Below are 14,029 nucleotides of genomic sequence, written 5' to 3' on the forward strand. Positions count from 1 at the left end.
TATATATATATATATATATATATATATCAATATATATATATCAATATATATATATATATATCAATATATATATATATATATCAATATATATATATATATATATATATATATATATATATATATATATATATATATATATATATATATATATATATATATCAATATATATATATCAATATATATATATATATATCAATATATATATATATATATCAATATATATATATATATACATTTATGTATGAGCCCTCATAAAACTAAATGAATCGATGAATGTTAAAAGGGCGGAAGTCCAACTATGTAAACTTTTCGGGAAACTAAAACACCCTGCATTTTCCCCAGTGGTAAATATTTGCTAATGGTTTAATAATTTATTTTTGAAGAGGATGTTTTTCACCTTCAAAAAAAAATTATTGAACCATTAACAAAAATTTACTAAAGGGGAAAAAGTCAAATAAGGAAGCTCTTTTAGTGCAAAAATAATTATTAAAAAGTAAATATTTACTCATGAAAAGATCATCTAATAATATCATTTAATAAATGATTATTGAAAATGAAATGAAATTGAAAACATTTCTTATTTAAAACAAGGCCTGCCTATATATATATATATATATATATATATATATATATATATATATATATATATATATATATATATATATATATATATATATATATATATATATATACATACATATATATATATATATATATATATATACATACATATATATATATATATATATATATATACACACATATATATCAGCGCTTGTTTTAAAGCGTTAAGTTGGCGGCAATATACATACGAATTACGTACGCCTAGAGCGATTTTCATGAAGCAACTTTGATATTTTTTTTAACTTTTAAATTGCTCTATTAAGCGGTAAGATAAAAGAAGTAATTAATTTTACAAAAAACCACTTTGACGATTATGTAAAAAAGTTTGAATGACAATTATGTTGGATATAAGCACATTTTAATGACAATTGTTATTCTTCACTTATGACTATTTATATTTCTATATAAATGAAGACAAACTAGGATATTTAAAAAGTTTATTTTTCCTATTCTTTACCAAATTTTTAAAATTAAAATATGGATAGTACTTTGAAAAGTAAGAGAGTTACTTTGAAGAATTTTAATAGATGGGAGTTTTTCAAGGATTTTCAAATTGAAACCATTACAGAAAAAGAAACTACTTATGTAGTTAAAATCACATGTAAATTGCGTGCTCTTCATCGAAGTACTATTTTATCAAGAACTAATGGAGCAGTAAGAGCAGCTGCCTTACGATTTATAAACGGTACGAGTAATATTAAAAAAGATAGACATATATCAAGGACTCACCAATATGCTATACAATTGGAAAATGAAGATTTTGACAATAATAAAGAAGTAGCAAAAAATGTAAGGGTTTAATTTTAATTGTTGATGTTTTATTTTAATAACTTTCTATTTTCAAGCCATTTCAATTTAAAAGCAAATAAGTTAATAGCAGGCTGCCAAGAGCGGTCACGCTCTGGGACAGCAACCCTGATTGGCGCCCTTATTTATTAAAATTTTTCTATATTATAGAAGGACCTTTTTATTTTAAGGTAACTTCTTTTTATTTGGTACCCCTTAAAAAATTGTAAAAATTAAAAGTGATTTAACTTTTATAATTTTTTTAAAATAATATTTGTTGTAACTTGATATGAATCCATAAAAAAAGATATTGTTTATTTGCGACCTTCTGATACAATTTGTTTGTTTAATTTTTTTATTTGCTTCTGAACTTTATTTTTGATTATTAACTGTTATTTCTTTTTTTTTTAAATAATACTTTAATTTTAAAATGTTTCCCACACTCGTAAATTATGCGCAGTTCCTATAGTCTTTGTAGATGGTACTTTTCATCGCTAAGTAACACGTTACTAATTGACAAAAATGACATAAAAAAAATTAATTTTAATTTATTTTAAATTGTTTTATTTTATTGAAAATTTGTGTGTAAATAATGTTTTAAATAATAAAATGCAGGAAAAATATTTTTTTATCTTTATCAATAATAATTGCATAATGTAACCTTTCTAAGGGCCGAAGAAGTCATATTTTTAAGACCCGAATTTAATTGAAAGACAAATTTAGGCTATTTCAACGAATATTTGCCGTTCCTTAGACCAAACTTATAAGATGGAATTGAATTTTCTATCTCACTAGATGTACTATATAAAATGTTCTATATAAAATGTTTAATGCTATTTTTTTTTTTCTTCTAATTATTTAGTTCTTACAAATTAAATAAACGCTACAATTATTTTTATATTTCAGGGTGTGGATATTAGAAAAAACTTCTTTATGCCAGAAATAAAAATGTTTAAAAGTTAGATTACCAAACTTGGCAATTTTTACAATATATAGAAATGAAAAGATTCGAAATTCAAAATTTATATGTTGAAGTAACTTACTAACGTAACTTAAATAGTTTTTTACTTGTAGTAACTTACTAAAAGTAAAAAACTATTTGATTATAAATTGTTCCAGCTGTTATATGTTGAAGTAATTAGAAATGTTTTTTTTTATTGAAGTAATTTAGCATTTACGTTTTGCTGTTAAGCAAATTTGGCGCTGTTGTTAACTTATATTCTTTTCAAAAACATAACTAGTAATTGTATTACCGCCATATTCATTATTGTTGATGATGGAGTAAGCACTTAAAAAATATTTTAAGTGAAATAGAAATGAACATTTTATCAATAAAGATTCGGTTCCCACTAAATTTTTTGTATCATGAAAAAATGTCTTGGCAAGCAAAAAAATAAAATAAACTGATAATATTTGGTAATCAAATTGATAGAGGTTGAACTCTGTTTAAAAATCATTTTTATATATATTAACAGGTGGATTTTAAGAATTTGTCAAAAAGCTTTTACTTAAATCCATCGTCACAGAAAGAAATACTCATGATAAATTGCTACCGCAATCTGGTAAAAATTGGCTATGAAATGGGGTGCCATCCTACAATGCCTTATTCACATCTTTTTGTTCTGGTAAGATTTAAAACTTTTCTGACTTAAGTGAAATACCATTTTTGCGATTATAACATTTTATTTAACAGTTAGGGTAGAATAGGGTATTATGAGCACCTTAAGTCAAAACTGGAATTTTTTCTAAATTAATTATGCTTAATCCAAAATTTTTTAAATAAACTATTTTTAGGGATCACTACTTATGATCTACTTAGATATTCGGACACCCAAAATATTTTTCTTAAAAACACAGAGGTTTAAAAAAAGTAGCTTAAGTGCTCATATTACCCAGACCACTTGGTAAAATGAGCACTTTAAATTAAGTTTAAAAAAATCACATTTATTAGGTATAAAAAATAACAACATAACAATTTGAACTAATTTGTGGAATATAATGAATTGTTATTAACTAAATTTATTATATAAATCATAACAAAATCAAATTTTAAGCCATTTTTTATTGAAACTACTTTGTTATTGAAAACTACTTTGTTTTATGTAACAACAACAACAAAAAAAAACAAACAACAAGATAGTCTGTTATTTTTTCAATTTTATTAACTCAAACCTTGAAAATGATAAAATTACAAATTTGTTGAATTTAACTTAAAGATATTTTGTATTGTTAAAATATTAAAATTTTTTGCTATGTTTTGCTTTTATTCAAAAAGCAATCAAAACCACTGCAATTTTAGGACATAAACTAGGTAATTTTAATTAAAAACACTGGGTAATTTGAGCACGTTTGTATTACACAAAAATTTTTTTTTTTTTTAAATTTAAGTCAAAACTAAATGATTAATTATAAAACTAAATGTTTAATGACGAATGATAATATTTTGCGTAATGCGTAATGATAATATTTTAACAAAAAATTGAATAGCGTTTTTATTAGATGAGAGCGGCTATTTACTACATATAATTTTACGCAAATTATACTGATTCTTGTTATAACCATATTGTTGTCACAGTTCCATATAAAGTTGATTCAAAAATTATAAAGCAACTTTAGCTTCATTGCTAACATCTTAGAAGTTTTTGGGTATTTTCATAATAACCAAGGTGCTCATGTTACCCTAATCTACCCTATTTGTTTTATTTTTCTACCTGTATATGGTTACAAGTTCTATTTTTTCAATGGATGCGTTTAAAATTTTTATTCAAGGTGAAATGTGCAAAATTAACTGGCGCAAGCTTAATTAAACGAAATGAGAATAGTCATACTGGAAGAGAAATGAATAAATGTTGTGCTTATTCCTTACATGAAAAATGTGTTGAAAACCTTAAATGGTGCAACTTTTTTTCTATTCTTAGTGATGGTAGTCAAGCAAGAAAAACGGGCAAAGAAAAAGAACTGGTTTTAGTTCGAACGGAAAGAAATAGTATACCGATCTACATGGTCAAAGAGTTGCTGGACATGTCACTCTTTAGTGGTAGTGACTCAAACTCAGTAACTAATGGTATAAACAGCATATTTGAATCAGATGCATCATTATTTAAAATAAGATCTGAACATTATGCTAACAAAATGATATGTGCAACTGCTGATGGTGCAAGTGTAAATTTTGGTGTACATAACAGTGTACTGACACAATTGCAGCAGTCGCCCATGATTGATAAAAATCCATTGCATTAATCATAGGGTTGAATTGGCAGTAAAAGAAGCATTTAAAGAAATCCCTGATTTTACAAAAATTGACAATTTTTATATTGCTAACTACTATTTATTAAGGAACTCTAGTAAATTAAATGCGGAAAGTTGAATCAGCCTCAAAATGCCTTGGTATAACACACTACAATTTACTAAAAATTACAGGAACAAGGTTTGTTGGACATAGGAGGAAAGGAGTTTATAGTCTGTTAGAAACATGGTCAGCTTTTATTATGGCTTACCAAAATTATGCAAGCGAGCAGACAAATATTCAAACTGTTGCGAAAGTAAAGGGGTTATTAAAATCATTTAAGTGCCATTCTTTCCTTTGTAAAGTTGGTTTGTACTTAGACAGCTTAGATGTTATAGTTCCAGTCGCAAGAATATGTGAAACTAATGAGTTATTTTGAATAATTATGAAATTCCAACAGTTATAGATCAAACTCTATTGGAGATAGAAGACAAAATTCAAGCGATAGGAAAAGATGATGAATTTATTGAGTTTTATAAACCGTTACATGGTCACTGATAAAAATGATGTAGAAGGTTCATTTGCTAAAGCTGGCGATAAACGAAGGCATGTTAAAAATTGTACGTATGTCAACGTAGTATTAGAAATGAATAGTTTTGTTTATGATGAATCAATTATGGAAGTTCGTCAAATTAAAAAGACGATTTTTTCAAAACTGTCTTTGTTATTGTCAAGTAGATTTCAAGACTACTCAAGAGAATTTATACTTTTTAGAAGTATGAAATTTATTGATCCAATACATTGGATATATGAAGACCCAGAATCCAAAGTGCCGGAAATCAACCTTCTTAGCAATTATTTTAAAACGCCATTAAAAAGCGTTGATTTTCAAAGAAACGCCGCATTAAGAGAATGGAAAAAAGTAAAGTGGCTAGTTAAAACTGAATTTGACTGGTGCGCAGTTTGTGGAAAATTATTTTTCAAAAATATTATATTCAATTTAAAAACGTATGTTGCCTTGTTTCATTAATTATAAGAATATATGGATCGAATTCACAAGTTGAAAGGACTTTTAGCACTGTCACAAATATTTTATCAGAAAAAAGACTCTCTTTGAGTCACGAAGCACTTGCTGATTGTGTTGTAATTCTTGGAAACCATAGTCTTTGGTCGGTTGAAGATTATAAAGAAATTATTGAGAGTTCTCTCGCAAAATATATGCAAAAGCGTAGAAAATGTCTAACTACTACATCTGATCAAGAAGTTCAGAAAATTTTAGTAGATCAAATAATTGAAACAAGCGATACAGATGACACAGATAGTGATATTGATAGCGAAAATGATATTTTAACAGACAATCTTCTTGAAATAATTAACTGATAGAAAACATATATTGTATAATATTGTATATAAATGTATATATATACATATATATATATATTATATATATATATATATATATATATATATATATATATATATATATATATATATAAGTTTATATAGATAATAAAATTAAAGTTTATGCTTGAGTAGAACTTAACAGTCAATTATATTTTAAAATATTAATAAATGTTGTTCAATATTTTAATTTTACTTTTTCTTGAAAAAATAAAGAGCTCATTTTTATCACAATGTTTTTTGCCATTCTGTCCTATACTATTTTTTTTTTTTCTTTTACTAAAAATTGTAGACGAATTCTAAGGCTGCATCAAAAATTTGCAGAACACACATGTTTTGAACGTACAAAACTTGCTGTTAACAAATACTTATCACTGGTAAAGTAAATAAATAAAATGTTAATTTTTTAATCCCTAACTTTTTAAAAATAAAAAATTGTTTTTTAGTAGCAAAGCAGAAATTAAAAACTAAGATATAATAATAAAAAAACATATTTTAAATAATAAATTAAATTTTTAATGCATATATTAATGTTGAGAAAAAAAAAATTTGTTAAACATTTAAACAAATTTAATATTTCATTTAATTGTTTAATAATTTAAAAAATTCAAAGAAAATAAACATTCCAATATAACATTTCTTTATTGTTTTTTGTTAATTGAGTTATTTTTTTTATGGTCGAGTTTTGCAGAAATTTATTATATTGCGGTAGTTTTGATGTCTTTAAAAAATAAAAAGATAAAGAGAATTTTATGACGTCAAACTCACATTAAGCTAATGCATTAAGCAATTGTCATTTAAAACAAGGCCTGATATAGCATGATTTATATATTCTTAAACTTAATCAATAACATTTGTAGTGTTTAATAATGTAAAAAATATTTAAAAACTTTTTTTATTCTATTAGTAAAAAAACATGATGATTTTAAAATAAGAGACCACTTCAAAAAAAAAGCTAGACTAATAGCGTAATATAAAAACAACACTTATTTAATTTAAAAACAACACTGAATTGTTAAAGGGTTAATAACTATTTTACACTGAATGTTTCAATATTTATCAGTTACTAGTATGTTTCTAAATTTTTTAAGCCAATTTTCACTTAAATTTTTTTTTTAGTTATGAGAAATAATTTTTTTGTTGATAACTAGTAAAAATTATTAAACATCTGCCCCACCCTTTTCTATTAAGTACTCAAGAGTATATATACATATTTATTCTATCGTGACCTCAGGTGCGGTACTTGTTCGGCAAGTTTCTTTGTATGCATGTTTGTGTTTAGTAACCAGAAACTTCTTGTATGTTTATTTCATAATTAGTTTTATAAACTTTGATGATTATAAATAATTTTATTGAATACGCAATCATTGTTGGTTTACAAAAATATTCGTATAAATTGCTTTGAAAGAATACATTAAAATAAAAAAACAGATACACAAAATTACATTCACATAAAAAATACATACTTTTTAAATAAAAAATAAGAATATACTAAAAAAATCTATAATATATAATAAACTTTCAAAACTTTGACAATTTCAAAAATATATATTTAAAACATTTATTTTTGCAAACAAATAATAAGTTTAAAAGATTTACGGCTTTGCAGATGTGGCTCCGAAAATGGACCATAGTTTTAAAATAATATTTCATTTGATAATATATTAAAACAGTTTATGCTAGAAATCTCAAAACTTAACAAATCTCAAATGACACAACTTTTAAAACATTTTAACAGAATACTCGCTTAGTCAGCGTATTTTTTGAACCAATAGAAGTACTTTGTTTGAAGATTTGGCAGGTTTTTAATGTTTGCAAATATTCTTTTTATTCTTCTGCACCAAGATATTTTGAGAACATTCAAGTTTATGTATGTTTCCATGTATGTATGTAAAACAAAAACTTTTTAAATTCACGTAAAAGAATTAACTTCATAATAGTTTTGCGGACAAACATGAAAACATAAATAAACTTAAATGTTCTCAAAACGACTAAAAAATCTGGTCAGTTTTTTGCAACTAAATATTATTTCCATGGTCAGTAATCAGGTGGATCGCTCCCACTTCCTGAGCAAGACTGAGAGCAATATATTTTTTCAGTAAAAAAAACACCAATTCCTTGATGTATATTTTTTGCACCTATTTTTAATTTTGTTTTCACTCAATTTACTTCTCTAAAGCTGCTGCACTGAGAAACAAGTAGTATATCTCCAGGGACATATGGGTTGTCTCTGGAAGTGCATTATAATTTCTGTGCCTCTTGCTTGCAAAGCAAGCACTCTACCACTCACAACTATCATAATGTTTTAATCTTATAAACAAACAACAAATGTGTGTGATTTTTAAAAACTTTTATAGCTTTTAAAATTCATAATTACTTTATTTGACTGTTGATTTAAGAACTAAAATAAAAAAAAAAGATGACATTAAGCAAAAATAAAAACATGAATGATGCTAGATTGAAACTGTTGATTCAATATTAAAAAATGAGAAAGAGTGAGAGATTTATTAATATAAAGTGCTAAATGTTCATATTGCTTAAAAAGAACAATAACTACTAAAACATTATGTAAAAAAAAAAAAAGAAGCTATTATAAATGCTTTAAACAAAAAAGAAATAAAAAGCTTTGTAGGCAAGTGTATTTAAACGACTGTTTAGCAATTCATTTCGAAAATAAGCTATACAATTTTAAAATACCTGCATTGTGTGAATAGCAAGCCCTGGACCGGTGTATAACTTTTTATGGCAAACATGACACTTGAAATGTTTAGCTTTTTGATGTTGAATTAAAACTTTTTCTTCTTCAAAATCCCTATTACAATACCTAGAGAAAGTAGTTAAAGAAAACCTGGTCTTTTAAAGAAAGTCAAATCTGGGAAATTCTAGTGAGAAAACTAGAAGTATTGAATTAAAAAAACAAACAAACAAAAAAGCATTATTTATCCACTAAATAAATCATCTAAAAATATTTTGTATTAATACAATATTATATTATTAAAAAAAATAGCACAGAATACATCTTTTATTAATAAGTCATAAGTTTTTTGAGAACTTTGAAGTAAAGCAAAAACAAAAGCTAAAATTTTACAATATTTTTAAATCTTATTTTCAAATATTTTATATATTTTGAAACCTTAGAAATATCAAATCATGTTGTTACTATACTAAGCTGCATAAAATCAAATCTGGATTAAATAAAAGCAACAAAGTTGGATTACTTGAAAAGCTTAAACACTTTCTTAATATAATTTCTTAATTTTTCTTTTGGTCTCTCTTAAATTATTATCTCATTCTTCCTCATCATCAGAATCCCCTATCATTATACCTTTTACAAGTACCTTAAAGCTAAATGGGACTCTTTCGGTGATTTACTCTGTGATGGTCCTTGGGTTGAAATCTTTCATCATCCTGCTGACAAATGTGCTATTTATGTAAAATCTTGGATTCAGGCTGGCATGGAATATTTTATTCTCTCTCAACGATTCCCAGCCTTAGTCTTTTCAAGGTTTTCCTCTCATTGTGATGCTGTAATTTCAAATTTCAAACCATTACTTCCATATCTATCACTGAAACAATTCTTTAGAAAACAGACATCTGTTTAATATGGCTAGAAACCATTGTAAAAAGGTTTAGCCAAACGCCAAAGCCCGCTATTCTCAGGTCACAAAATCTCATATTTTATCTCAAAAATGAGGCTCCAGAGACTTCTGGAGAATCTTTAACAGTGTCTATAATAAGGGCAAATCTATTATACATTCTACCTCTATTGCATGGTTCAGATTTTGTTACCTCACCTAAAGACAAAGCTGAATTATTTGATAAGAACTTTTCATTGATTTTATTACCTGATATAGCCAACAAACAGGTTGATCCATTGCTTGATATTTGTCTAAAGTGATTTCCTGCTTAGACTCTTCTACAGCTTGTGGTCCAGACAACATATCTGTTATAGTTATGCAGATGTGTTCTCTGGAGCTGTTGTATATACTTTCAAAACCAGCATGGAAAATACTTTAAAATGAACGTATTCCTTATTTGTATTCTATTTTTTATAAAAATAAAAAAAAAACATTTTTATATTATATCAAAATAATTTAAACTGAATACTTAATCAAGTATCGTTTTATGTAATACTACTATAATAATTGTGTAAGTTACAAAAAACAAAGTTTTAAGTAACTTAAAAATGTTTTTTTAAAGATATGTTTTATCTGATTCATTATCCAAAGTTTCATCGAAAAACAATTTTTACCACCAGGAAAATGAAATTTGTCTTGATAAGTGAAGCAAAAAAAAATTAATAGTTTACATTTATAATACTCACTAACAAAGCGATTTTAAGGTAGCGTACAAACTATAAAATTATTTTAAAAGCTTTTTTCAAAGATTTACATTTTATGAAATTTTGGTATATGCATTTTCAAAGACATCCTGATAATTTGTCAAATGTTATATAACTCTTTTTTTTTTCAACCGGTCAACCTTGACCGGAAAGAATTGGTTTTGAGAGGTCAAAATAGAAATTTCAGTCATTTTGGGCGGTCAGTGACCGTTGACCGCCCGTTATTTACCACGCTGTTCAAAACTATTTAGCAAGTGCTTATCAGGTAATATCTTTAAGATTACTGAATCCTTACTAATCATAGTATAAAAGTTGTTCTTGATGGACAGCACTTTTCTTCATTTCCTGTAACTTCAGGGGTTCCTTAAGGTTCTATCCTTGGCCCTATACTTTTTTAAATTTAATTCTAAGATTGCATTGTTTGCTGATGATACTACCATTTATTCTTTCTCTTGATAAGGAACCAAAAACTCTCCGACTGCTTGGAGGGGGATATTTGAGCTTGAAAAGGTCAAATGTCCCCTCTCCAAGCAGTCCCTTCTTGTTTTGCTGATTCATACAATTTGCAATATTTTAAGTCGCCTGTTAATTGTTATCTTACTCTACAAACTTCATCTTATCTCTTCCAGTAACTTCCGTCTCTAACTGTGATTGCTTGCAGCCTTGTTGGAAGTGAAGATAATTATATTGTTAAATAAAGTTATCTTTATGAAAATTTTAACTTTTTATAATTATTTTAATACAAAACAAAAAAATTCTAATGACTTATTTAAAAAAATATTTTTTATTAGTTGATTTTTAAATTATAGTGCAAATTTTTTTGGACCATGAGTAAATTCTTATTTTTTGGTGTTTAAAGACTCAAAAATTTAAAATATGTACGTTTTGACTGTTATTATTTTTCCAGTAGTAAATTATTGTTTTATTTTTCCATTAACTTTGCATTATCACATTAATTATGATAAATTGACTGTTTAAACAAAATCAGAGACTCTTTTATTTGTGGCAATGATTAACCTACTGGATGAAACAAAATTTAGAGAACTTAAATTTGTATAACTTAAACCTGGAACATTGTTCCAGTTTATTATCCAATAATTGCATAATAAACTGCAATGCTTTTAAAAGACAAGGATATTGCAAAAAACATTTTCACACCATGTAAAACAACGCTTGTTATGTATATATTCTTGTAACATTAACATTACAACCATATGCTTGTAACAAGTATAAAATAAATTTTGTATTTAACAAGCAATTTTTTTAATGAATAAACAGATATCAGGCGCATAAACCAAAAGCTCTTGTAAAAAGCTGTTAAGAGGAGCTGCTCGCATGGTTCGCCATGTTCATTTTAGGAGAGCTTTTCTCTGTCCTCGCACTCATTTATTCCTGCCAAGGTTTATATATATATATATATATATATATATATATATATATATATATATATATATATATATATGACACACACATATTATATTGGCTATAACTCTATTTTATTCTGAAAGATTAGATTAGCCTATTTATATGTATGTTCATAAGTATGTACAATAGAGTGTATGTTTGCACACCAATCTTACACAACTATAATTTAACTGTATGTATCAAAAAAGCTTTTGGTACGCACAGTTTAAAAACCACGTTTATTTATATGTTTTGTATGATGATTACTTGTAACACAACTGATGCTAATTTAATTTTTTTTTTCAAAGTGCTTGATAAAACATTTGTATCTGCTATGCAAAAAAACTACTTATTTGATAAAAATCTTATGAAGCTAAAACGGATTATTTTTCTTACAAGGATGTACTGCAAGTCGGAAATATTATTGTTTTCATAATTATTTATATATATAATATAAAAAAATCACTCTATATTTAAAAACTTAAACTCTAACAGCTGGTATGCATGAATTGAGCTTATTATACAATCAATATCAACTATAGCAACAAAATCACGTTATTGCACTAAAATCAAAGCCAAATGAAAAGATACCAACACCATGGTTTCATCTGCTTCTTCTTTTTCCTTCCCATATTTGTTTGTATCTGTGAAACATACAAGTTCCACGCGCAATCTTTGTATGCTCGGACGACCCTATTTTAAATTAATAACTGAGATAACTTTGCGAATATTTTGGGAGATAAATGGAAATTAAATGAAAATAACGTTAATGTGGATTTAAATTGTAATAAAATTTGATTTTTATTAATTCTTGATCAGGTTATAAAAGTTATTCTTTTATTAAAGAAGTATTTATTAATTTACGTTAATTACTTAGATGAACTTTAAAAGACTTAAAATAAACTTATAAGAAATTCTAATCACAGGTTTATTTAGTTCGTGAATATCCATTTCAAGTTTAAAAATGTCAATTGATTGATAAAATATAATCATTCCGCCAATAATTCAAGGTTATTGGTGGAATGACTATAATAGAGCAATTTCTATATATGAATTTCTATATATCAATCATTTTTTTTAAATGTCATTTTGAACAGTTAAAATAATCATTAAGGAAAGAAACTTCTTCGTTTATATAAATCGCAAATCAAACATAAAGTCTGTACCAACCTGGGTAGCTTTAAGTTCCCAATGTGCAGTGAAACATTACAGGTAAAAAAAAAATTTAGCTTTCCGAATTTTTCTAAATAACTAGTTGTACTTTTAGGTTATATTTATTTTAGTTCACTACATATATATTTCCATTGCCACATACTATACCTGATTTAGCACAAAATAATTTTAATCTTTTTAAACGAAGCCACTGACACAATAGCACAGCGGGCTAGCACGCTGTCTTGAATACCTCGTAGCGTGGCTGGATTTTTACTATTTTTTGAACTTGTTTTCCTGATGAAATTCTTGATGATTCATGAATCATTCTCCATTTTTTTTGATTGTGCTGAAAGATTTTTTTTTTTAATTTAAAATTTGCAATCAATACCAAATCAATCGTTTAGATTGATTTGGTATTGATTGCAATTTTTGCAATCAATACCAAATCAATCTAAACGATTGATTTTGCAATTGTATTGATAGTCTATTTTATCTCAAATTATGCATGGACAAGTAATGTTATTCTATAGTATATCTTTTTACTTACTCTAAATATATACTTCAAAAGCGCATTTTTTAAATGTAAATGAGTTAGTCTTCTAAATGGGCGAGTTCAAAAGTAGTATTCATTATATAAATCCATAGACTGGATTAACTTTGTGCCATGGAGGTTACTTTACCCAAGGAAGATTTTTTCGTTTACAACAACTTTCAAATTTAGTACCGTAAGTTAAGTTTAGATTTTATTAAAATTTTTGAGAAACTTATTAGTTATTTCGTCTAAGTTAACTTGACTTGAGTTTATTTGACATCCTTGTAAATAGCATTTTTTAGGAGCACAACAAAAATTTTTGCTCTTTCACATAGAGAAAAAATTGTTTTTATCTTTTTGTTGTGTAAAATTTTACTTCCAGTTAGCAGTTTCTTGTGAGGTGTTCACTGCAATATGCACTGAATTCATTTTAAATAAAGTTTATGCAACTTAGTGTAAAAGATAATTAGACCACAAAATTATAATTCAGTTTAATAAAAGTTTGTCAGGTGACTATTAGATTCAATTTTTTATTTAAAAAAAAAATGGAGATCTCACA

At 25.9% G+C, this 14,029-nt stretch overlaps 1 protein-coding gene across 1 annotated transcript in view; it reads right to left on the reverse strand.

Annotated features, from left to right (window-relative positions):
* Window positions 1-12,496, reverse strand: part of LOC100205271 (BUB3-interacting and GLEBS motif-containing protein ZNF207) — a 41,769-nt gene extending 29,273 nt beyond the window's left edge. The window contains exons 1-2 of the mRNA XM_065803038.1: window positions 12,375-12,496; window positions 8,735-8,861 (exon numbers count right to left, since the gene is read on the reverse strand). Coding sequence (XP_065659110.1) covers window positions 8,735-8,861; window positions 12,375-12,415 — 168 coding nt within the window. The 5' untranslated portion in view covers window positions 12,416-12,496. The remainder of the gene's footprint in view (window positions 1-8,734; window positions 8,862-12,374) is intronic.
* Between the last annotated feature and the right edge of the window lie 1,533 nt (window positions 12,497-14,029).

The sequence above is a fragment of the Hydra vulgaris genome, chromosome 08 (assembly GCF_038396675.1).
Source record: "Hydra vulgaris chromosome 08, alternate assembly HydraT2T_AEP".
NCBI lineage: Eukaryota > Metazoa > Cnidaria > Hydrozoa > Anthoathecata > Hydridae > Hydra > Hydra vulgaris.